This window comes from Scyliorhinus torazame, chromosome 5 (assembly GCF_047496885.1).
Source record: "Scyliorhinus torazame isolate Kashiwa2021f chromosome 5, sScyTor2.1, whole genome shotgun sequence".
Lineage (NCBI taxonomy): Eukaryota > Metazoa > Chordata > Chondrichthyes > Carcharhiniformes > Scyliorhinidae > Scyliorhinus > Scyliorhinus torazame.
This window is the reverse complement of record NC_092711.1, coordinates 1,546,913-1,572,128: the sequence shown is the minus strand read 5'-3', so window position 1 is coordinate 1,572,128 and position 25,216 is coordinate 1,546,913. Positions and strand designations below refer to the sequence as shown.

Below are 25,216 nucleotides of genomic sequence, written 5' to 3'. Positions count from 1 at the left end.
CAAAATGCAATCCATTTAATACTCGAATACGAATGGAAACACAACACACACAAACACACACACACGGATACGCCCCCCGTACCTCGCCCTCCCTCCCTCCCCTGTAAACCACTCCACAGTCTCAGCAGCAATAATCCTGGGCCCCCAAGGGTCGGAGGTCAAAGGACAAGTCGACACATGGCCCCAGTGAGCACACGTTCACGCGGACGCACACATACATACACACACACACACACACACACACACACACTGGCGTAACCGAGGCGCACAGGACACCGGGAGGCGTCGCTTGACCTCAGAGGCCGATGGTGTAGGACCTGCCGGTGGGGTTGTGGATGGCGGAACATTCCGGAGCTGTCACCGCCCACTCGTACCACACTTTCTTGGCGTTGGTGCACCTCCAGAAGCGGACGCAAACCATTTCTCCCGCCTTCACGCTGATGGGTTGCTGAGATCGGGGAAGGACAGAAAGGAGACAGATTATTAGAAAGAACACATATTTCCCCTGAACCCCTGCAGTGTTTGATGCTGTACCTGTCCTGGGAGTGTTTGATGGGGACAGTGTAGATGGAGCTTTACTCTGTATCTAACCCCGTGCTGTACCTGTCCTGGGAGTGTTTGATGGGGACAGTGTAGCGGGAGCTTTACTCAGTATCTAACCCCGTGCTGTACCTGTCCTGGGAGTGTTTGATGGGGACAGTGCGGACGGAGCTTTACTCTGTATCTAACCCCGTGCTGTACCTGTCCTGGGGGTGTTTGATGGGGAGAGTGCAGAGGGAGCTTTACTCTGTATCTAACCCCTTGCTGTACCTGTCCTGGGAGTGTTTGATGGGGACAGTGTAGAGGGAGCTTTACTCTGTATCTAACCCCGTGCTGTACCTGTCCTGGGAGTGTTTGATGGGGAGAGTGCAGAGGGAGCTTTACTCTGTATCTAACCCCTTGCTGTACCTGTCCTGGGAGTGTTTGATGGGGACAGTGTAGAGGGAGCTTTACTCTGTATCTAACCCCGTGCTGTACCTGTCCTGGGAGTGTTTGATGGGAACAGTGCAGAGGGAGCTTTACTCTGTATCTAACCCCGTGCTGTACCTGTTCTGGGAGTGTTTGATGGGGACAGTGTAGAGGGAGCTTTACTCTGTATCTAACCCCGTGCTGCACCTGTCCTGGGAGTGTTTGATGGGGACAGTGTAGAGGGAGCTTTACTCTGTATCTAACCCCGTGCTGTACCTGTCCTGGGAGTGTTTGATGGGGACAGTGTAGAGGGAGCTTTACTCTGTATCTAACCCCGTGCTGTACCTGTCCTGGGAGTGTTTGATGGGGACAGTGTAGAGGGAGATTTACTCTGTATCTAACCCCGTGCTGTACCTGTCCTGGGAGTGTTTGATGGGGACAGTGTAGAGGGAGCTTTACTCTGTATCTAACCCCGTGCTGTACCTCTCCTGGGAGTGTTTGATGGGGACAGTGTAGAGGGAGCTTTACTCCGTATCTAACCCCGTGCTGTACCTGTCCTGGGAGTGTTTGATGGGGACAGTGCAGAGGGAGCTTTACTCTGTATCTAACCCCGTGCTGTACCTGTCCTGGGAGTGTTTGATGGGGACAGTGTAGAGGGAGCTTTACTCTGTATCTAACACCGTGCTGTACCTGTCCTGGGAGTGTTTGGTGGGGACACTGTAGAGGGAGCTTTACTCTGTATCTAACCCCGAGCTGTACCTGTCGTGGGAGTGTTTGAAGGGGACAGTGTAGAGGGAGCTTTACTCTGTATCTAACCCCGTGCTCCACCTGTCCTGGGAGTGTTTGATGGGGACACTGTAGCGGGAGCTTTACTCTGTATCTAACCCCGTGCTGTACCTGTCCTAGGAGTGTTTGATCGGGACAGTGTATAGGGAGCTTTACTCTGCATCTAACCCCGTGCTGTACCTGTCCTGGGAGTGTTTGCTGGGGACAGTGCAGAGGGAGCTTTACTCTGTATCTAACCCCATGCTATACCTGTCCTGGGAGTGTTTGATGGGGACAGTGCAGAGGGAGCTTTACTCTGTATCTAAGCACGTGCTGTACCTGTCCAGGGTGTGTTTGATGGGGACAGTGTAGACGGAGCTTTACTCTGTATCTAACCCCGTGCTGTGCCTGTCCTGGGAGTGTTTGATGGGGACAGTGTAGAGGGAGCTTTACTCTGTATCTAACCCCATGCTATACCTGTCCTGGGAGTGTTTGATCGGGACAGTGTAGAGGGAGCTTTACTCTGTATCTAAGCACGTGCTGTACCTGTCCAGGGTGTGTTTGATGGGGACAGTGAAGATGGATCTTTACTCTGTATCGAACTCAGTGCTGTGCCTGTCCTGGGACTGTTTGATGGGGACAGTGTAGAGGGAGCTTTATTCTGGTATCTAAGCCCGTGCTGTCCCGGTCCTGGGAGTGTTTGATAGTGAGAGTGTAGAGGGAGCTTTACTCTGTATCTAACACCGTGCTGTACCGGTCCTGGGAGTGTTTGGTGGGGACACTGTAGAGGGAGCTTTATTCTGTATCTAACCCCGTGCTGTACCTGTCCTGGGAGTGGTTGATGGCGACAGTCTAGAGGGAGCTTTACTCTGTATCTAAGCCCGTGCTGTACCGGTCCTGGGAGTGTTTGATGGGGACAGTGTAGAGGGAGCTTTACTCTGTATCTAACCCCGTGCTGTACCGGTCCTGGGAGTGTTTGATGGGGACAGTGTAGAGGGAGCTTTACTCTGTCTCTAACCCCGTGCTGTACCTGTCCTGGGAGTGTTTGATGGGGACAGTGTAGAGGGAGCTTTACTCTGTATCTAACCCCATGCTATACCTGTCCTGGGAGTGTTTGGTGGGGACACTGTAGAGGGAGCTTTACTCTGTATCTAACACCGTGCTGTACCTGTCCTGGGAGTGTTTGATGGCGACAGTGTAGAGGGAGCTTTATTCTGTATCTAAGCCCGTGCTGTACCGGTCCTGAGAGTGTTTGATGGGGACAGTGTAGAGGGAGCTTTACTCTGTATCTAACCCCGTGCTGTACCTGTCCTGGGAGTGTTTGATGGCGACAGTGTAGAGGGAGCTTTATTCTGTATCTAAGCCCGTGCTGTACCGGTCCTGAGAGTGTTTGATGGGGACAGTGTAGAGGGAGCGTTACTCTGTATCTAACCCCGTGCTGTACCTGTCCTGGGAGTGTTTGATGGAGGCAGTGTAGACAAAGGACAAAGAAATGTACAGCACAGGAACAGGCCCTTCGGCCCTCCAAGCCTGTGCCGACCATGCTGCCGGACTAAACGACAATCTTCTACACTTCCTGGGTCATTATCCCTCTATTCCCATCCCATTCATGTATTTGTCAAGATGCCCCTTAAATGTCACTATCGTCCCTGCTTCCACCACCTCCTCCGGTAGCGTGTTCCAGGCACCCACTACCCTCTGCGTAAAAAAACTTGCCTCGTACATCTACTCTAAACCTTGCCCCTCACACCTTAAACCTATGCCCCCTAGTAATTGACCCCTCTACCCTGGGGAAAAGCCTCTGACTATCCACTCTGTCTATGCCCCTCATAATTTTGTAGACCTCTATCAGGTCGCCCCTCGACCTCCGTCATTCCAGTGAGAACAAACCAAGTTTATTCAACCGCTCCTCATAGCTAATGCCCTCCATACCAGGCAACATCCTGGTAAATCTCTTCTGCACTCTCTCTAAAGCCTCCACATCCTTCTGGTAGTGTGGCGACCAGAATTGAACACTATACTCCAAGTGTGGCCTAACTAAGGTTCTATACAGCTGCAACATGACTTGCCAATTCTTATACTCAATGCCCCAGCCAATGAAGGCAAGCATGCCGTATGCCTTCTTGACTACCTTCTCCACCTGTGTTGCCCCTTTCAGTGACCTGTGGACCTGTACTCCTCGATCTCTTTGACTTTCAATACTCTTGAGGGTTCTACCATTCGCTGTATATTCCCTACCTGCATTAGACCTTCCAAAATGCATTACCTCACATTTGCCCGGATTAAACTCCATCTGCCATCTCTCCGCCCAAGTCTCCAAACAATCTAAATCCTGCTGTATCCTCTGACAGTCCTCATCGCTATCCGCAATTCAACCAACCTTTGTGTCGTCTGCAAACTTACTAATCAGACCAGTTACATTTTCCTCCAAATCATTTATATATACTACAAATAGCAACGGTCCCAGTACTGATCTCTGTGGAACACCACTGGTCATAGCCGTCCAATTAGAAAAGCATCCTTCCATTGCTACTCTCTGCCTTCTATGACCTAGCCAGTTCTGTATCCACCTTGCCAGCTCACCCTGATCCCGTGTGACTTCACCTTTTGTACTAGTCTACCATGAGGGACCTTGTCAAAGGCCTTACTGAAGTCCATATAGACAACATCCACTGCCCTACCTGCATCAATCATCTTAGTGACCTCCTCGAAAAACTTGATCAAGTTAGTGAGACACGACCTCCCCTTCACAAAACCATGCTGCCTCTCACTAATACGTCCATTTGCTTCCAAATGGGAATCGATCCTGTCTCGAAGAATTCTGTCCAGTAATTTCCCTACCACTGAAGTAAGGCTCACCGGCCTGTAGTTCCCTGGATTATCCTTGCTACCCTTCTTAAACAGAGGAACAACATTGGCTATTCTCCAGTCCTCCGGGACATCACCTGAAGACAGTGAGGATCCAAAGATTTCTGTCAAGGCCTCAGCAATTTCCTCTCCAGCCTCCTTCAGTATTCTGGGGTAGATCCCATCAGGCCCTGGGGACTTATCTACCTTAATATTTTTTAAGACACCCAACACCTCGTCTTTTTGGATCTCAATGTGACCCAGGCTATCTACACACCCTTCTCCAGACTCAACATCTACCAATTTCTTCTCTTTGGTGAATACTGATGCAAAGTATTCATTTAGTACCTCACCCATTTCCTCTGGCTCCACACATAGGTTCCCTTGCCTATCCTTCAGTGGGCCAACCCTTTCCCTGGCTACCCTCTTGCTTTTTATGTACGTGTAAAACGCCTTGGGATTTTCCTTAACCCTATTTGCCAATGACTTTTCGTGACCCCTTCTAGCCCTCCTGACTCCTTGCTTAAGTTCCTTCCTACTTTCCTTATATTCCACACAGGCTTCGTCTGTTCCCAGCCTTTTAGCCCTGACAAATGCCTCCTTTTTCTTTTTAATGAGGCCTACAATATCTCTCGTTATCCAAGGTTCCCGAAAATTGCCGTATTTATCCTTCTTCCTCACAGGAACATGCCGGTCCTGAATTCCTTTCAACTGACACTTGAAAGCCTCCCACATGTCAGATGTTGATTTGCACTCAAACATCCGCCCCCAATCTATGTTCTTCAGTTCCCGCCTAATATTGTCATAATTAGCCTTCCCCCAATTTAGCACATTCATCCTAGGACCACTCTTATCCTTGTCCACCAGCACTTTAAAACTTACTGAATTGTGGTCACTGTTCCCGAAATGCTCCCCTACTGAGCTTTACTCTGTATCTAACCCAGTGCTGTACCTGTCCTGGGTGTGTTTGATGGGGACAGTGTAGAGGGAGCGTTACTCTGTATCTAACCCCGTGCTGTACCTGTCCTGGGAACGGTCATGAGATCGACAATTAAGAAGAGTGTTGAGATTGAAATGAGAGTGAACTCACCTTGAGGGGGAAGAGAATGGGGAACCAGGAGTACATTCCCGGGGAGTGATTCTCTGGGCGGATACCTGAACATAAACAGATCGTCACAGTAAATATCCAACTTCCAACCAGATACACAGGGCTCAATATCCTGGGGAACGGGAAGGGGTTTGTGTCCATTGGGATTGTGCACAGTGGGAGTAAACGGGAAGGGGTTTGGGTCCATTGGGATTGTGTACAGTGGGAGTGAACGGGAAGGGGTTTGGGTCCATTGGGATTGTGTACAGTGGGAGTGAAGGGGAAGGGGTTTGTGTCCATTGGGATTGTGTATAGTGGGAGTGAACGGGAAGGGGTTTGGGTCCATTGGGATCGTGTACAATGGGAGTGAACGGGAAGGGGTTTGGGTCCATTGGGATTGTGTACAGTGCGAGTGAATGGGAAGGGGTTTGGGTCCATTTGGATTGTGTACAGTGGGAGTGAACAGGAAGGGGTTTGTGTCCATTGGGATTGTGTACAGTGGGAGTGAACGGGAATGGGGTTGGGTGAATTGGGATCGTGTACAGTGAGAGTGAACGGGTAGGGGTTTGGGTCCATTGGGATTGTGTACAGTGTGAGTGATCGGGAAGGGGTTTGGGTCGATTGTGATTGTGTACAGTGGGAGTGAACGGGAAGGGGTTTGGGTCCATTGGGATTGTGCACAGTGGGAGTGAACGGGAAGGGGTTTGGGTCCATTGGGATTGTGTACAGTGGGAGTGAACGGGAAGGGGTTTGGGTCCATTGGGATTGTGTACAGTGGGAGTGAACGGGAAGGGGTTTGGGTCCATTGGGATTGTGTACAGTGGGAGTGAACGGGAAGGGGTTTGGGTCCATTGGGATTGTGTACAGTGGGAGTGATCGGGAAGGGGTTTGGGTCCATTGGGATTGTGTACAGTGGGAGTGAAGCATTTCAGACCCTCCCGGAACTTACTCAGAGTCACGTTCTTGTACAGGATGGTCTCAAAGTAGCCAGCAAATCCGTGTAGGACGGTGTTGAGGTTGACCTTGAAGTCCAGGGTCTTGTAGCGGTTGTTGTCATTCTTGCCTGCAGTCGGAGAGGGATTGGGAGCGTCACGGGATGGATTAAAAGCCGCCAGCCCATCTCTGTCCCCTCCTCCCCGGTCTCATCCCGCTTCGTTTGCCCCCCCCCCATCCCCCCCACCGTACGTACCGTCGTTCGGATGTGCGAAGGTGAAGCACGGCTGTGGGTCGTCGAGCTGATGGAAATTGTGGAGCCTCACCACGTACGGCATCTCGAACTGGGCCTGCGAGCGAGGGGGGGGGGGGGGGGGAAGAGAGAGGAGGGAGGTCACAGTCAGACGGACGTGCGGGAAAAACTAAACGAACCGCAGCGCATTCCCCGAGCAGAATGTGGCAATTCGGCCCCGACGCTCTGCGACAGCCCTGTGGCTCCTCTCTCCACCCCCCCCCCCCCCCACCTGTCCAGCATCTCTCCCCCCACCCCCACCCATTTCCAAGCGCCACGATACAATTCGCCTGAAACCGCTGGGCGAATCCCACACCCCCGGCCCCCTCTCCGGAGCAGAGGGGGTTCCTCCGGAATTTACCGATCGGGCTTACTCGTGAGCGGTTCCAGGGACGAGGGGGAATGTCAGCCACCGGGGGTCGGGGGGGGGCGGGGGGGGTCGGAGCAGTTGGGGCAGCATTCCGTTGGGAGCGGAGGAGAATTGGGGACGGGACGGGTTGAGGGCAACATTTCGGACAAGGTAGACATCGGAAAGTCTTTCCCGTTCGTCGAGGGAACGGGGGGGGGGGGGGGGGGGCGGGCAGGAGAAGGTCGAGGAACAGCCTTCCTCCCCGTCGACGGCGGCGGGAGCGGGGGGATGACGAACCGTTCCAGATGCAAACAGATGGACTTGAGGGACGTCAACTCGCAGGGTTGGTTGGTTGGTGGTGGTGGTGGGACACGACTGGCTCGCTTTGTATCGTATAGTTACGGCTCTGGTACTCTGATCAGCGCCTCCGTGATGGGTGCGGGGATTTCAGATACTCTATGTATCTGGTGCAATATGGGTCAATGTGTGCGACCGCCGCAGTCACGTTTTACTGTTCCTGGGTTGAAAGACAGCCGGGCTTTTTGGCAGCCGGAGGTGCAATGAAAGCAACGTAAAAGTTTGGACTGACGGACTTCTATTTATATTAAGAGGGCCCCCTGCCGAGTCGACAACTGGAGATAGTGTTCAGGTGATGTAGTTAATGGGAGGAGCCAGGGGTTGAGGTTCTCGGGGTTAGTTTTTGGGTGGGAGGGGAGCCAGCGATTCTACATTATTCTGACAGAGGGTCAGGCCTCGTTCTTTGAAGGAGTCTCAAAAGATCTCTCCCTCTCTCACAAAGTGGAGTACGCAAGACATCTCTGTACAGCGAGTCTGTTAACTGTATTTAAAAGTGGATTTTGACCCGGGAAGGGGTTTTGCCCGAGCGGGGATAAAAGGTTGCAGTTCAGATTCAGTGTGTCATGTCGTGCTTAAACATTGTGTAACCAGTAATTGGAAACTATTTATGGGGTTAAAAGTTGGTAATGTTGTCCGTCTTGGTAATAATGAAATGAAAATCGCTTATTGTCACAAGTAGGCTTCAAATGAAGTTACTGTGAAAAGCCCCTAGTCGCCACATTCCGGCGCCTGTTCGGGGAGGCTGGTACGGGAATCGAACCGTGCTGCTGGCCTGCCTTGGTCTGCTTTCAAAGCCAGCGATTTAGCCCTGTGCTAAACAGCCCCTAAAAGATTTGTTTTAATCTACCACATTCCAATTTCTTCGGGAGATCGCTCCGGGGGCGAGGAATCGGTTCCTCACAGCCTAACAAACAATTGGAGTTTCCGGCTGGTACCCGAGCTACTGTCGGGGTCTGGACTAGGGCAGTAGTAGCTCCCGCAGCAAAACCGCACTCACCTCAGGGTCCCGATCTTTCTCGCGGCAAGCGCGCACCTCGTTGTAGAGCTTGGAAGAGGAGATGGGAGCCAGGAATGAGGTGTATTCGGAAGGAATGCTCACTCCGTTATCTGTGGGTTCGAAGATAAGATTGCATGAACTGCCTTGGCGCTGGGGGGGGGACGCTGGTCCTGAACCCCCTCTCCGTTTCACCCTCCCCTCCTCCACTACATCTGACGGGCTCCCCCCCCTCCACCCCGCTCCCCCCTCGCCTCCTGCTCCCCCCCCTCCCTTACCTTTAAGGAACCTCTGCGCTCCGTCCAGACACTCAGGGGACAGTTCGTTGTCGCCGAAGGAGCCCAGCAGCTCGCTGACGATGATGTCGGCCTTGACGGGCGCCTGCCAATCCCTCATGTCGCAGGAGACCACCGTCACCTGGTCCCCCCACTCCTCGTACTTCCAGTTCTGGAGCCTGAGGGGGCGGAGGGGGGGGGGGGGGGGAGAAGAGAGACAGCGGTCAGAGACGGTGCGGAGGACAATGAGGGGGAAAAGGGGGGGGGGGGTGGATGAGAGGACAGACACCGCTTTTCCACCCCTAATTACTGTCAGGAGAGAGTACCTTTAAGAAATGGGTGTTTATAAAATAGCTGTAGTGGATGTACCTTTAAGAAATGGGTGTTTATAAAATAGTTGTAGTGGATATACCTTTAAGAAATGGGTGTTTATAAAATAGCTGTAGTGGATGTACCTTTAAGAAACGGGTGTTTATCGGTGATGTCAGAGTGTGGGTGGAGCTGGGCCGTCTGTCCGCTTTTGCTTTCGCTTTGGGCTGTCTGCTACAGCGAGACGTGACTGAACCTCTGCGAGCTAAAGAATGTCCGTGTGGGGATTTCAAAGTGGTAACTGTTCTCAGTAGAGAATTTAAACCTGATGTCTTTCTGTAAAATGGGTTCTTTTTGTCTTACGGACGTTGCAAGGAAAGATGAAGAGTTACTTATAGAGTACTGTATCCTTTGGGGGGATTTATTGGTGTTGATAGTTGTTAAGCTGTTTACTGGGGGTTTAGAAAGTGTTAACTGGTGAATTAATGAACATTGGTTTAATTTAAAAGTACTTGAACTCTCTGTTGCATCACACCTGTAAGGTAAGCCTGTGTGCTCCCCATAACCACAATCTATTAATCGTTGTGGGTCAGGTGAACTCCATGATACACTTTGGAATTCGCTAAACCCTGGCCCATAATATTACCAAGACACTCTACCCACCCAATCCCCTCCCACATCCCAGTGTACAATCTCCACCATCACTGACTCTACCCACCCAATCCCCTCCCACATCCCCGTGTACACCCTCCGCCATCACTGACTCTACCCACCCAATCCCCTCCCACATCCCCGTGTACAATCTCCACCAACACTGACTCTACCCACCCAATCCCCTCCCACATCCCCGTGTACACCCTCCGCCATCACTGACTCTACCGCATTAACGCCGTCCCAAATCCCCATGTACACTCCCCGAATCACTGCCCACTGACGTTACCCCTCACACCGTGAAGGACTCACGTGACGACAGCATTGATATTTTTCTCCACGGCAAACACACTGATTCTACGATCCGCCTGTCTGGCGGCGCGAAGCGAGGCATTAACCAGGGGACCCCGGCCAGCTCCCAGGACCATCAGCACCCTGGGGAGAGAGAGAGACCGAATTAAAATAACACACAGCAGGGCCAGTCAGTCACTCAGTCAGCAACACACAGAAACGCCTAATCTGCAGACGGGGAATGTACGATCTGCTAGCGCTCCCTCAGTACTGACCCTCTGACAGTGCAGCACTCCCTCAGTACTGACCCTCTGACTGTGCGGCACTCCCTCAGTACTGACCCTCTGACAGTGTGGCGCTCCCTCAGTACTGACCCTCTGACAGTGCGGCACTCCCTCAGTACTGACCCTCTGACAGTGCGGCACTCCCTCAGTACTGACCCTCTGACAGTGCGGCGCTCCCTCAGTACTGACCCTCTGACAGTGCGGCACTCCCTCAGTACTGACCCTCTGACAGTGCGGCACTCCCTCAGTACTGACCCTCTGACAGTGCAGCGCTCCCTCAGTACTGACCCTCTGACAGTGCGGCACTCCCTCAGTACTGACCCTCTGACAGTGCGGCACTCCCTCAGTACTGACCCTCTGACAGTGCGGCACTCCCTCAGTACTGACCCTCAGACAGGGCTGCACTCCCTCAGTACTGGCCCTCTGACAGTGCGGCACTCCCTCAGTACTGACCCTCTGACAGTGCGGCACTCCCTCAGTACTGACCCTCTGACAGTGCGGCACTCCCTCAGTACTGACCCTCTGACAGTGCAGTGCTCCCTCAGTACTGACTCTCTGACACTGCGATACCAGTGAAATTGGAGTGTGATTCGAACCCACCTCCTCCTGACTCAAGCGGTGCATGGTATTGGGAATGTTAACCACCGCCTTACAAGTGGCTCGAAGGGGGCGCGGAGGAAGCGCGTGCGACAAGACTCAGTCCGCCCGCTATCTTGCAGGATCTGGTACCGAGGGCCCTAATCTGCTCATCAGGAACCCGCGCACATCCTTACTGAACGTTCGTGTCCTTCTCCTCCTCGGGGATTCTGTCCAGGAGACACTTGTACACAGCCTGTGTGGCAGGGCGGGAAAAGAAGAAAAGGGAAACACGATGTAAAACCAACGGCCGGTTAGGATTCCCGTCGCCCTCGTGCCCGGTTGTGCCTAATTCAGGACGTTCCCAAGGGCCGAACCAGGCTATTTGATCCGCCTGCTCCCTGTTCCTCTCACCCTCCTCCTATCCCTCCCTCCTGCGCCTGTTTATCTGGAATTAATGGGAGGAGCCAGGTCCGTCGCAGTCCGCTTTGGCGGGAGGATTTTCCGGGCTGACCAGGACGGCAGCATTACCAGGCCGTGCCTGAAAGGGTCTCTCTCTCTCTCTCTTCAAGCAATCTTTCTGAGGAAAACTCTATGGAAGAGCACAGCAAGCACTTTGCGAACTTTATTTACCAGGGGCTTTTGACCTGTAATGGGCTTTGCTTGATTAGAGATAGACGGGACAAGTTGGCCGATTGTCCTTTTATTTCAGGAATCGTACTATCTGTTCATCGTCAGCCATCTCCCCTGAGATTAAGGTATTTAATCCCGGTGTTAACCATGACATTTGTTTCACGTGAAATGACTCCTGGAGCATCGTGTCCGATCCCCACGGTTTTACATGGTGAAATAATTGTTCAGCCGTTCCCGTCCCCGTATATTGGGGTCTGATCCAGGTATCGGCACACCATCAAACCTTTCAGTAATGTCGACGATCAAGTCACGGCACGGTAGCGCAGTGGCTAGCACAGCTGTAGAAGTCAACTATTTCCTAACACAACTGATAGGTAAAAGATAGAACATAGAACATTACAGCGCAGTACAGGCCCTTCGGCCCTCGATGTTGCGCCGACCTGTGAAACCACTCGAAAGCCCATCGACACTATTCCCTTATCGTCCATATGTCTCTCCAATGACCATTTGAATACCCTTAGTGTTGGCGAGTCCACTCATGTTGCAGGCAGGATATTCCACGCCCTTACTACTCTCTGAGTAAAGAACCTACCTCTGACATCTGTCCTATATCTATCTCCCCTCAATTTAAAGCTATTTCCCCTCGTGCTAGACATCACCATCCAAGGAAAAAGGCTCTCACTGTCCACCCTGTCCAATCCTCTGATCATCTGGTATGCCTCAATTAAGTCACCTCTTAACCTTCTTCTCTCTAACAAAAACAGCCTCAAGTCCCTCAGCCTTTCCTCATGAGATCTTCCCTCCATACCAGGCAACATTCTGGTCAATCTCCTCTGTACCCTTTCCAATGCTTCCACATCTTTCCTATAATGCGGCGACCAGAATTGCACGCAATAATCCGAATGCGGCCGCACCAGAGTGTTGTACAGCTGCAACATGACCTCATGGCTCCGAAATTCAATCCCTCTACCAATAAAAGCTAACACACCGTACGCCTTCTTAACAACCCTCTCAACCTGGGTGGCAACTTTCAGGCATCTATGTACATGGACACAGAGGTCTCTCTGCTCATCCTCACTGCCCAGAATCTTACCATTAGCCCAGCGCTCTGTCTTCCTGTTATTCCTTCCAAAATGAATCACCTCACACTTTTCTGCATTAAACTCCATTTGCCACCTCTCAGCCCAGCGCTGCAGCTTATCTATGTCCCTCTGTGACTTGTAACATCCTTCCGCACTGTCCACAACTCCACCGACTTTAGTGTCAGGATAGCTATTTAGGACAAATATTAAGCCCCAGTTTTTTCCCATTTTAAATTAAGGATTTCAACACTCTCATAGCCTCAGGTCATCTCAAAACGTAACAGCTTACAAAACAGCATAATTCACTTCCCTACACAAAAGGAACCTGATGCATGCAAAAGCAGTCGAGAGGAAAACAAACACTTTAACTGAACTGACGAATACATTTTTCAAGACCGCGTCCAAGGACAGGGCAGGCTCCGTAGCAACAGCACAGCAACGACACAGTCACACGAAGGCTCTCTTGTTATAACAGCCAAGTCAGCAAAAGGCCAGTTCAAACTGGTCTTGAGAACAGCACAATATCGCGTTCCTGAACATACACAAGTATGCAGCCACAAAACAATGAAAACTAATGTTGCGTGTTCAAGATGGACGGCTTGCCGTCAAATCGAATGTGTTTGAGTCTAGCCCAAACCAATTAGGATTATATTGGGGTGTAATTAGATGGCTAAAGACGGATATGAAACAGCAAAGCTGTGACGTTTCGGTCGGCCACTTTTAGCCTGAGCTGGATCATAAGATGGATTTCTTTCTCTCTCCTTCATGAATCATCTATACTTTGATCTGAACTATTCACTGTCTCCCCGTCTTCACATTTCTTTGTCAGACTTTGACTTCTCAAGTTGCTGCGAGCTGTTTGATCATTTCTGTGATTCTTTGAAAGCTTCGAACGGTCTACGAATTGCCTTTCGAACGGCTTCCGATTGCAATCAACACGAGACAAATGAAACAATTCCTATTTGCGCCTGAGAAGTTTTAACTTGAATTGCTACCGAGTCCCAGCAATCGCAAAGGGCGGCTGGTAACCGAATGGCAGACATATCAAAGAACAAAGAAATGTACAGCACAGGAACAGGCCCTTCGGCCCTCCAAGCCCGTGCCGACCATACTGCCCGACTAAACTACAATCTTCTACACTTCCTGGGTCCGTATCCCTCTATTCCCATCCTATTCATGTATTTGTCAAGATGCCCCTTAAATGTCACTATCGTCCCTGCTTCCACCACCTCCTCCGGTAGCGAGTTCCAGGCTCCCACTACCCTCTGCGTAAAAAACGTGCCTCGTACATCTCCTCTAAACCTTGCCCCTCGCACCTTAAACCTCTGCCCCCTAGTAATTGACCCCTCTACCCCGGGGAAAAGCCTCTGACTATCCGCTCTGTCTATGCCCCCCATAGTTTTGTAGACCTCTATCAGGTCGCCCCCTCGACCTCCGTCGTTCCAGTGAGAACAAACCGAGTTTATTCCCCCGCTCCTCATAACTAATGCCGTCCAGACCAGGCAACATTCTGGTAAATCTCTTCTGCACCCTCTCTAAAGTCTCCACATCCTTCTGGTAGTGTGGCGACCAGAATTGAACACTATACTCCAAGTGTGGCCTAACTAAGGTTCTATACAGCTGCAACATGACTTGCCAATTCTTGTACCCAATGCCCCGGCCAATGAAGGCAAGCATGCCGTCTGCCTTCTTGACTACCTTCTCCACCTGTGTCGCCCCTTTCAGTGACCTGTGGACCTGTTCACCTAGATCTCTCTGACTTTCAATACTCTTGAGGGTTCGGTCAACAGCGCCAGGGTCCCAGGTTCGATTCCCGTGCTTGGGTCACTGCCCGTGCCGAGTCTGCGCGTTCTCCCCGTGTCCTGCGCGGGGTTTCCTCCGGGTGGCTCCGGCTTTTCCTCCCACCAGTCCCGAAACACGCGCCCGCGAGCTGAATGGGACATTCCGAACTCTCCCTCCGCGTACCCGAACGGGCGTCGGACGTCGCCTTACCTGTTGGTACTGAGAGTACTTGATGTGGTCCTTCTCGAAGATTTCGTAGGTCTGCGATTCCAGATTGTCCATGAGGGGCTGGAGGGAGGGAGGGAGGGGGAAGACAACAGAGAGCGAGAGAGAGAGGTTGAAAACAAAATCGAGTAGGGCTGACGCGTTGCAGTCGGCTGTGGAAGTTGCTGACAGGCTGGGGGAAAGAGAGGATTTGGGTGGTGGCATTTATTCCCCCCCTCCCACCCACCAACCCCACGATCATACCTGAAGCGGACACTGCAAGTAGTCTTCGTATCCCTTGGCGAAAGCCTCGTAGGAGTTGGGTGGGGGCCTGTGTTGGTTGAGATACTCCAGGTACTGGAGGTAGGAGCGATATTCCTTCTGGGAGTGACGGTTCGAGCCGGTGATCACAAACTGAACTTCCAGCTGAGAGAGAGGAGGAGGAGGAATGAGAACAGAATCCGCCCCTCCCCTCCCAATAAGAGCAGAATTAGGCCACTCGGCCCATCGAGTCTGCTCCGCCAATCAATCCTGGCTGATATTTTCTCATCCCCATTCTCCTGCCCTCTCCCCATAACCCCTGACTCCCTTATTGATCAAGAGCCTATCTATCTCTGTCTTAGAGACACTCAGTGATTTGGCCTCCACAGCCTTCTGCGGCAAAGAGTTCCACAGATTCCCCACCCTCTGGCTGAAGAAATCCCTCCTCGTCTCTGTTGTAAAGGATCGTCCCTTTAGTCTGAGATGGTGTCCTCTGCTTCTAGCTTTTCCTACAAGTGGAAACATCCTCTCCACGTCCACTCTATCCAGGCCTCGCCGTATCCTGTAAGTTTCAATAAGATCCCCCCCTCATCCTTCTAAACTCCCAACGAGTACAGACCCAGAGTCCTCAACCGTTCCTCGTACGACAAGCTCTTCATTCCAGGGATCGTTCGTGTGAACCTCCTCTGGACCCTTTCCAAGGCCAGCACATCCTTCCTTAGATACGGGGCCCGAAACTGCTCACAATACTCCAAATGGAGTCTGACCAGAGCCTTATACAGCCTCAGAAGTACAACCCTGGTCTTGTATTTCTAGCCCTCTCGACGTGAATGCTAACATTGCACTTGCCTTCCTAACTGCCGACTGAACCTGCACGTTAACCTTAAGAGAATCGTGAACAAGGACTCCCAAGTCCCTTTGTGCTTCTGATTTACGAAGCATTTCCCCATTATTTAGAAAATAGTCCAAATTCCTCCTTCCAAAGGGCACAAGCTCGATCTGTTCCACATCCCCCCCCCCCCCCCCCCCTCCCCCGCCCCCAGATGGAAGTGTGTGAACAGAGAGCCAATCCCAGCTCCGGCTGCGTGACGGAAGCCCCCCCCACCCCCGTCACCGCCCCCGCCGGTTACCTTGAAGAGCCTGTAGATGAGGTTCTGGTGCATCTTTGACAGGACGGGGAAGCCTTTCTTGTTGGTGAGGAAGATGCTGGTGGGGAGGACGGCCGCCTTGATGGGCTCGCCGAGCCACCTGTCAATCACGCTGTCCGACGGCAGGTCGGCGCCGACGGCCAGAGCTGGGGGGGAAAAAACGTTACAGAGGTTAGAGAGATAGGGAGGGTTGTAGGGGCTGGAGGAGGTTACAGAGATAGGGAGAGGTTGTACGGGGCTGGAGGAGGTTACAGAGATGGGGAGGGTTGTAGGGGCTGGAGGAGGTTATAGAGATAGGGAGGGTTGTAGGGGCTGGAGGAGGTTACAGAGATAGGGAGGGATGTAGGGGCTGGAGGAGGTTACAGAGATAGGGAGGGGTGTAGAGGCTGGAGGAGGTTACAGAGATAGGGAGGGTTGTAGAGGCTGGAGGAGGTTACAGAGATAGGGAGTGTTGTAGGGGCTGGAGGAGGTTACAGAGATAGGGAGGGTTGTAGGGGCTGGAGGAGGTTACAGAGATAGGGAGGGTTGTAGGGGCTGGAGGTGGTTACAGACATAGGGTGGGTTGTCGGGGCTGGAGGAGGTTACAGAGATAGGGAGGGGTGTAGGGGGCTGGAGGAGGTTACAGAGATAGGGAGGGGTGTAGAGGCTGGAGGAGGTTACAGAGATAGGGAGGGTTGTAGGGGGATGGAGGAGGTTACAGAGATAGGGAGGGGTGTAGGGGCTGGAGGAGGTTACAGAGATAGGGAGTGTTGTAGGGGCTGGAGGAGGTTACAGAGATAGGGAGGGTTGTCGGGGCTGGAGGAGGTTACAGAGATAGGGAGAGTTGCAGGCGACTGGAGGAGGTTACAGACATAGGGAGGAGTGTAGGGGCTGGGGGATGAGCAAAGCGTTGACGTGATGCGAGACTCACCGAGAGTGATTCGCTTGTTGTAGTCACACAGAGCGCGGAAGTGGTGCCACCTGGAATAAAGCAAAAGGCACAGGGGTGGAGGGGGGGAAACGTTACCATCCACAATGTGTGACGCAAGGAAGACAGATGGAGCCCATACAGTTAACCTTGATTTGGGGGGGGCGGGGGGGGGGGACACGAGATGTGGGAGAGCTGTGCACAGATATCTCCGAGAGAGTGAGAGGGGACTAACAGCAAACCATCACTGTACCTTCAGAAGGTACTGGGATATTGCCGTGGGGAGTTCCACCCCATTATCTCAACAGGGGTCCCTCTACCCGAAGAGATTTGGAAAAACCAAACCTTCGATGTTTGCTGCTGGGCATTCGTGCTCACAACGAGGACAAGTAGTAAAGACTGCAACATTCTCGCGTTCGAGGGAGAAAGCTGGGGCTTCCCACATCTCACAGGAGGCATGCCAACCAAATGCCATCTCAGCCAGGTGGGTAGCGCACGCGTGTACGCCGATAGCCGACCATACGGGTGAACATTCATTTTTAACCCCTTGCGATGAGGAAGAAAGAGACTGGGACGTGCCCCCCACCCACCCCAGCACAGAGAGGACATCGCGCCACTCTCCACCGCGAAGGCAAGCAAAGATAGTTACCACAGCCATGTTTTCTCCTCCTCGCTGCAGTCCTCGGATCGCAGGACAGGGTCGTTCTCCACAATGTCGTCCCGCATGTCCTCAGAGGAGATCAGAGGCACCCTGATCCAGAACTACGGACCACAACGGGATAGGGAGCGGGTTAGGATGACACAGCAGCCAACAACCACTCTACTGTCCCCAACAAACAGTCCCAGGACAGATACAGTACAGAGTTAGATACAGAGTAAATCTCCCTCTGCACTGTCCCCCATCAAACACTCACAGGACAGGTACAGCAAAGGGTTAGATACAGAGTAAAGCTCCCTCTACACTGTCCCCATCAAACACTCCCAGGACAGGTACAGCACGGGGTTAGATACAGAGTAAAGCTCCCTCTACACTGTCCCCATCAAACACTCCCAGGACAGGTACAGCACGGGGTTAGATACAGAGTAAAGCTCCCGCTACACTGTCCCCATCAAACACTCCCAGGACAAGTACAGCACAGGGTTAGATACAGAGTAAAGCTGCCTCTACACTGACCCCATCAAACACTCCCAGGACAGGTACAGCACGGGGTTAGATACAGAGTAAAGCTCCCTCTACACTGTCCCCATCAAACACTCCCAGGACAAGTACAGCACAGGGTTAGATACAGAGTAAAGCTGCCTCTACACTGTCCCCATCAAACACTCCCAGGACAGGTACAGCACAGGGTTAGATACAGAGTAAAGCTCCCTCTACACTGTCCCCATCAAACACTCCCAGGACAGGTACAGCACGGGGTTAGATACAGAGTAAAGCTCCCTCTACACTGTTTCCACTCAAACACTCCCAGGACAGGTACAGCACGGGGTTAGATACAGAGTAAAGCTCCCTCTACATTGTCCCCATCAAACACTCCCAGGACAGGTACAGCACGGGGTTAGATACAGAGTAAAGCTCCCTCTCCACTGTCCCCATCAAACACTCCCAGGACAGGTACTGCACGGGGTTAGATACAGAGTAAAGCTCCCTCTACACTGTCCCCATCAAACACTCCCAGGACAGGGACAGCACGGGGTTAGATACAGAGTAAAGCTCCCTCTCCACACGGGGTCAGATACTCACGACAGTGGAATGATGTCCAGTCAGGAGGTGGTTCAGTAACAGTCGGGCCAGATTGCTGTTGTTACTCTGCCGCAAAGGGATGAGAAAAGCGGGGACGCCGAGATAGGCGGCAAAATTCAGTTCTTGCATCAGAGCCTGTGGGAGATGGAGGGTGTTAAATTAGGGGATAATGCTGAAAATCAGACAGTGCAGCACTCCCTCAGTACTGACACTCTGACAGTGCGGCACTCCCTCAGTACTGACCCTCTGACAGTGCAGCACTCCCTCAGTACTGACCCTCTGACAGTGCGGCGCTCCCTCAGTACTGACCCTCTGACAGTGCAGCGCTCCCTCAGCACTGACCCTCTGACCATGCGGCACTCCCTCAGTACTGACACTCTGACAGTGCAGCACTCCCCTCAGTACTGACCCTCTGACAGTGCAGCACTCCCTCAGAACTGACCCTCTGACAGTGAGGCACTCCCTCAGTACTGACCCTCTGACAGTGCGGCACTCCCTCAGTACTGACCCTCTGACAGTGCAGCGCTCCCTCGGCACTGACCCTCTGACCATGCAGCACTCCCTCAGTACTGACCCTCTGACAGTGCGGCACTCCCTCAGTACTAACCCTCTGACAGTGCGGCACTCCCTCAGTACTGACCCTCTGACAGTGCGGCACTCCCTCAGTACTGACCCTCTGACAGTGCGGCACTCCCTCACTACTGACCCTCTGACAGTGCGGCACTCCCTCAGTACTGACCCTCCGACAGTGCGGCTCTCCCTCAGTACTGACCCTCTGACAGTGCAGCGCTCCTCAGTACTGACCCTCTGACAGTGCGGCGCTCCCTCAGTACTGACCCTCTGACAGTGCGGCACTCCCTCAGTACTGACCCTCTGACAGTGCGGCACTCCCTCAGTACTGACCCTCTGACAGTGCGGCACTCCCTCAGTACTGACCCTCTGATAGTGCAGAGCTCCCTCAGTACTGACCCTGTGACAGTGCCGCACTCCCGCAGCACTGACCCTCTGACAGTGCGGCGCTCCCTCAGTACTGACCCTCTGACAGTGCGGCACTCCCTCAGTACTGACCCTCTGACAGTGCGGCACTCCCTCAGTACTGACCCTCTGACAGTGCGGCACTCCCTCAGTACTGACCCTCTGACAGTGCGGCATTCCCTCAGTACTGACCCTCTGACAGTGCAGCGCTCCCTCAGTACTGACCCTCTGACAGTGCAGCACTCCCTCAGTACAGACACTCTGACAGTGCAGCACTCCCTCAGTACTGACTCTCTGACAGTGCAGCACTCCCTCAGTACTGACCCTCTGACAGTGCTGCACTCCCTCAGTACTGACCCTCTGACAGTGCGGCACTCCCTCAGTACTGACCCTCTGACAGTGCGGCACTCCCTCGCCCACTCACCTCCTCAGAATTTGTCCGCACTTGTTCATCCTCAGAGTCAGCCTGTATCCATGGCGACAGCTTTCCCACGATGAGTGTGTTCCAGTCTGTCAGGAAGGGGAATCGAGAATGAGGAGCAAACTGAGCAGGTTTTGAACACGCGGTGTCGAACAGGAGGCAGGTCGGGCGAGCGGGGGCCGCAGGGCTGGGGGACAGTCCTTACCTCGGCCGGACAACAGCAGGTCGGAGCGGGTCAGTGCCCCCGGACGATCTTTGGCCGGACTCTCTCCGAATTCCCTCTTGAATCGGGGATTGAAAATGGGCATGCAGAGAAAATCAAAGCTGCGAGAGACAGAGACAGACAGAGTGAGCGAGCAGACAGGAATTAATAACCCCGGCCCACACAAACACAGGGGTCACAGCAGGAGGGTCTCCCGGGGATGGGGGGTCAGGGTGGGAACGAGGTGGGAGAGGGGGTCGGGGGGGGAGGGGGTCAGTGTTCAGGGGGGGGGGGTGAGGGGGGGCGGGGGGTCAGGGTTCAGGGGGGGAGAGGGGGTCAGGGGGTTAGGGAGGGGAGGGGGTGAGGGTTCAGGAGGGGAGGGGGTGAGGGTTCAGGGGGAGGGGTCAGGGAGGGGAGGGGGTCAGGGATCGGGGGAGGGGGTCAGGGATCGGGGGGAGGGGGTCAGGGATCGGGGGGAGGGGTCAGGATCGGGGGGAGGGGGTCAGGGATCGGGGGCAGGGGGTCAGGGATCGGGGGCAGGGGGTCAGGGATCGGGGGAGGGGGTCAGGGATCGGGGGGAGGGGGTCAGGATCGGGGGAGGGGGTCAGGGATCGGGGGGAGGGGGTCAGGGATCGGGGGGAGGGGGTCAGGGGGGATCGGGGGGAGGGGGTCAGGGATCGGGGGAGGGGGTCAGGGATCGGGGGGAGGGGGTCAGGGATCGGGGGGAGGGGGTCAGGGATCGGGGGAGGGGGTCAGGGATCGGGGGAGGGGGTCAGGGATCGGGGGAGGGGGTCAGGGATCGGGGGAGGGGTCAGGGATCGTAGGGGAGGGGGTCAGGGATCGGGTGGGGAGGGGGTCAGGGATCGGGGGGGAGGGGGTCAGGGATCGGGGGGGGAGGGGGTCAGGGATCGGGGGGGAGGGGGTCAGGGATCGGGGGGAGGGGGTCAGGGATCGGGGGGAGGGGGTCAGGGATCGGGGGGAGGGGGTCAGGGATCGGGGGGAGGGGGTCAGGGATCGTGGGGAGGGGGTCAGGGATCGGGGGGAGGGGGTCAGGGATCGGGGGGAGGGGGTCAGGGATCGGGGGGAGGGGGTCAGGGATCGGGGGGAGGGGGTCAGGGATCGGGGGGAGGGGGTCAGGGATCGGGGGGAGGGGGTCAGGGATCGGGGGGAGGGGGTCAGGGATCGGGGGGAGGGGGTCAGGGATCGGGGGGAGGGGGTCAGGGATCGGGGGGAGGGGGTCAGGGATCGGGGGGAGGGGGTCAGGGATCGGGGGGAGGGGGTCAGGGATCGGGGGAGGGGGTCAGGGATCGGGGGGAGGGGGTCAGGGATCGGGGGGAGGGGGTCAGGGATCGGGGGGAGGGGGTCAGGGATCGGGGGGGAGGGTGTCAGGGATCGGGGGGAGGGTGTCAGGGATCGGGGGGAGGGGGTCAGGGATCGGGGGGGGTCAGGGATCGGGGGGAGGGGGTCAGGGATCGGGGGGAGGGGGTCAGGGATCGGGGGGAGGGGGTCAGGGATCGGGGGGAGGGGGTCAGGGATCGGGGGGAGGGGGTCAGGGATCGGGGGGAGGGGGTCAGGGATCGGGGGGAGGGGGTCAGGGATCGGGGTCAGGGATCGGGGGAGGGGGTCAGGGATCGGGGGGAGGGGGTCAGGGATCGGGGGGAGGGGGGTCAGGGATCGGGGGGAGGGGGTCAGGGATCGGGGGGAGGGGGTCAGGGATCGGGGGGAGGGGGTCAGGGATCGGGGGAGGGGGTCAGGGATCGGGGGGAGGGGGTCAGGGATCGGGGGAGGGGGTCAGGGATCGGGGGGGAGGGGGTCAGGGATCGGGGGGAGGGGGTCAGGGATCGGGGGAGGGGGTCAGGGATCGGGGGAGGGGGTCAGGGATCGGGGGGAGGGGGTCAGGGATCGGGGAGGGGGTCAGGGATCGGGGGAGGGGGTCAGGGATCGGGGGAGGGGGTCAGGGATCGGGGGGAGGGGGTCAGGGATCGGGGGGAGGGGGTCAGGGATCGGGGGGAGGGGGTCAGGGATCGGGGGGAGGGGGTCAGGGATCGGGGGGAGGGGGTCAGGGATCGGGGGGGAGGGGGTCAGGGATCGGGGGGAGGGGGTCAGTGATCGGGGGGAGGGGGTCAGTGATCGGGGGGAGGGGGTCAGGGATCGGGGGGAGGGGGTCAGGGATCGGGGGGAGGGGTCAGGGATCGGGGGGAGGGGGTCAGGGATCGGGGGAGGGGGTCAGGGATCGGGGGAGGGGGTCAGGGATCGGGGGGAGGGGGTCAGGGATCGGGGGGAGGGGGTCAGGGATCGGGGGGAGGGGGTCAGGGATCGGGGGGAGGGGGTCAGGGATCGGGGGGAGGGGGTCAGGGATCGGGGGGAGGGGGTCAGGGATCGGGGGGAGGGGGGTCAGGGATCGGGGGGAGGGGGTCAGGGATCAGGGGGGAGGGGGTCAGGGATCGGGGGTCAGGGATCGGGGGGGAGGGGGTCAGGGATCGGGGGGAGGGGGTCAGGGATCGGGGGGAGGGGGTCAGGGAGGGGAGGGGGGTCAGGGTTCAGGGGGGGAGGGTGGTCAGGGTTCAGGGGGGGAGGGGGGGGTCAAGGCTCAGAGGGGAGGGGGGGGTCAGGGATCGGGGAGGGGGTCAGGGATCAGGGATCGGGGGGTGGGGGTCAGGGATCGGGGGTCAGGGATCGGGGGTCAGGGAGGGGGAGGGGGTCAGGGAGGGGGTCAGGGATCAGGGGTCAGGGTTCGAGGGGGGGGGGAGGGTGGTCAGGGTTCGAGGGGGGGGAGGGTGGTTAGGGTTCGAGGGGGGGGAGGGTGGTCAGGGTGCAGAGGGGGGTCAGGGGGGGGAAGGGTCATCAGGCTTCAGGGGGGGGAGGGGGGGTCAGGCTTCAGGGGGAGGGGGGTCAGGCTTCAGGGGGTGGAGTGGGGCAGGCTACAGGGGGGAGGGGCGTCAGGGTACAGGGGGGAGGGGCGTCAGGGTTCAGGGGGGAGGGGTTCAGAGTTCAGGGGCGAGGGGTTCAGGGTTCAGGGTCAAGGTTCAGGGGCGAGGGGGTCAAGGTTCAGGGGCGAGGGGGTCAAGGTTCAGGGGCAGGGGGGTCAAGGTTCAGGGGGTCAAGGTTCAGGGGCGGGGGGTCAAGGTTCAGGGGCGGAGGGTCAAGGTTCAGGGGCGGGGGGTCAAGGTTCAGGGGGGTCAAGGTTCAGGGGGGGTCAAGGTTCAGGGGGGGTCAAGGTTCAGGGGGGGTCAAGGTTCAGGGGGGTCAAGGTTCAGGGGGGGTCAAGGTTCAGGGGGGGTCAAGGTTCAGGGGGGGGTCAAGGTTCAGGGGGGGGTCAAGGTTCAGGGGGGGTCAAGGTTCAGGGGGGTCAAGGTTCAGGGGGGGTCAATGTTCAGGGGGGGTCAATGTTCAGGGGGGGGGTCAAGGTTCAGGGGGGGTCAAGGTTCAGGGGGGGTCAAGGTTCAGGGGGGTCAAGGTTCAGGGGGGTCAAGGTTCAGGGGGGTCAAGGTTCAGGGGGGTCAAGGTTCAGGGGGGGTCAAGGTTCAGGGGGGGTCAAGGTTCAGGGGGGGTCAAGGTTCAGGGGGGTCAAGGTTCAGGGGGGTCAAGGTTCAGGGGGGTCAAGGTTCAGGGGGGTCAAGGTTCAGGGGGGTCAAGGTTCAGGGGGGTCAAGGTTCAGGGGGGTCAAGGTTCAGGGGGGTCAAGGTTCAGGGGGGTCAAGGTTCAGGGGGGGTCAAGGTTCAGGGGGGTCAAGGTTCAGGGGGGTCAAGGTTCAGGGGGGGTCAAGGTTCAGGGGGGGTCAAGGTTCAGGGGGGGTCAGGGTTCAGGGGGGGTCAGGGTTCAGGGGGGGAGGGTGTCAGGTTTCAGGGGGGAGGGTGTCAGGTTTCAGGGGGGAGGGTGTCAGGTTTCAGGGGGGAGGGTGTCAGGTTTCAGGGGGGAGGGTGTCAGGTTTCAGGGGGGGAGGGTGTCAGGTTTCAGGGGGGAGGGTGTCAGGTTTCAGGGGGGAGGGTGTCAGGTTTCAGGGGGGAGGGTGTCAGGTTTCAGGGGGGAGGGTGTCAGGTTTCAGGGGGGAGGGTGTCAGGTTTCAGGGGGGAGGGTGTCAGGTTTCGGGGGGAGGGGGTCAGGGGTCAGGTGGGGGAGGGGGTCAGGGTTCAGGGGGGAGGGCGTCAGGGTTCAGGGGGGAGGGGGTCAGGGTTCAGGGGGAGGGGGTCAGAGTTCAGGGAGGGGGGGAGGGGGTCAGAGTTCAGGTGGGAGGGGGTCAGGGGCAAGGGGGTCAAGGTTCAGGGGGAGAGGGTTCGGGAGAGGAGGGGGAGAGGGTTCGGGAGAGGAGGGGGAGAGGGTTCGGGAGAGGAGGGGGAGAGGGTTCGGGAGAGGAGGGGGAGAGGGTTCGGGAGAGGAGGGGGTCAGGGTTCGGAATGAGGGGTCGGGGGGAGGGGTCAGGGTTTGGGGGACGGGGGTCAGGATTTGGGGGTCAGGGTTCAGGGGGAGAGGGTTCGGGACAGGAGGGGGCCAGGGTTCGGGGGAGGGGCCAGGGTTCGGGGGAGGGGTCAGGGTTCGGGGGAGGGGTCAGGGTTCGGGGGAGGGGTCAGGGTTCGGGGGAGGGGTCAGGGTTCGGGGGGAGGGGTCAGGGTTCGGGGGAGGGGTCAGGGTTCGGGGAGGGGTCAGGGTTCGGGGAGGGTCAGGGTTCGGGGGAGGGGTCAGGGTTCGGGGGAGGGGTCAGGGTTCGGGGAGGGGTCAGGGTTCGGGGGAGGGGTCAGGGTTCGGGGGAGGGGTCAGGGTTCGGGGGAGGGGTCAGGGTTCGGGGGAGGGGTCAGGGTTCGGGGGAGGGGTCAGGGTTCGGGGGAGGGGTCAGGGTTCGGGGGAGGGGTCAGGGTTCGGGGGGAGGGGTCAGGGTTCGGGGGAGGGATCAGGGTTCGGGGGGAG

The 25,216-nt window shown here is 56.4% G+C and overlaps 1 protein-coding gene across 1 annotated transcript; it reads right to left on the bottom strand.

The window, feature by feature from the left end:
• On the bottom strand, positions 1 to 20,432 carry prmt5 (protein arginine methyltransferase 5). Its single transcript, XM_072501546.1, has 16 exons — positions 20,318 to 20,432; positions 20,116 to 20,201; positions 18,717 to 18,851; positions 17,625 to 17,737; positions 16,979 to 17,028; positions 16,051 to 16,214; positions 14,924 to 15,085; positions 14,666 to 14,743; positions 11,156 to 11,214; positions 10,120 to 10,242; positions 8,851 to 9,026; positions 8,576 to 8,685; positions 6,837 to 6,930; positions 6,597 to 6,710; positions 5,651 to 5,715; positions 1 to 448 (listed from the first exon to the last, which is right to left on the bottom strand). The coding sequence occupies exons 1-16, from the start codon at positions 20,418 to 20,420 to the stop codon at positions 296 to 298; spliced, it is 1,785 nt and encodes a 594-aa protein (XP_072357647.1). The 5' UTR covers positions 20,421 to 20,432; the 3' UTR covers positions 1 to 295.
• Positions 20,433 to 25,216: the final 4,784 nt, after the last annotated feature.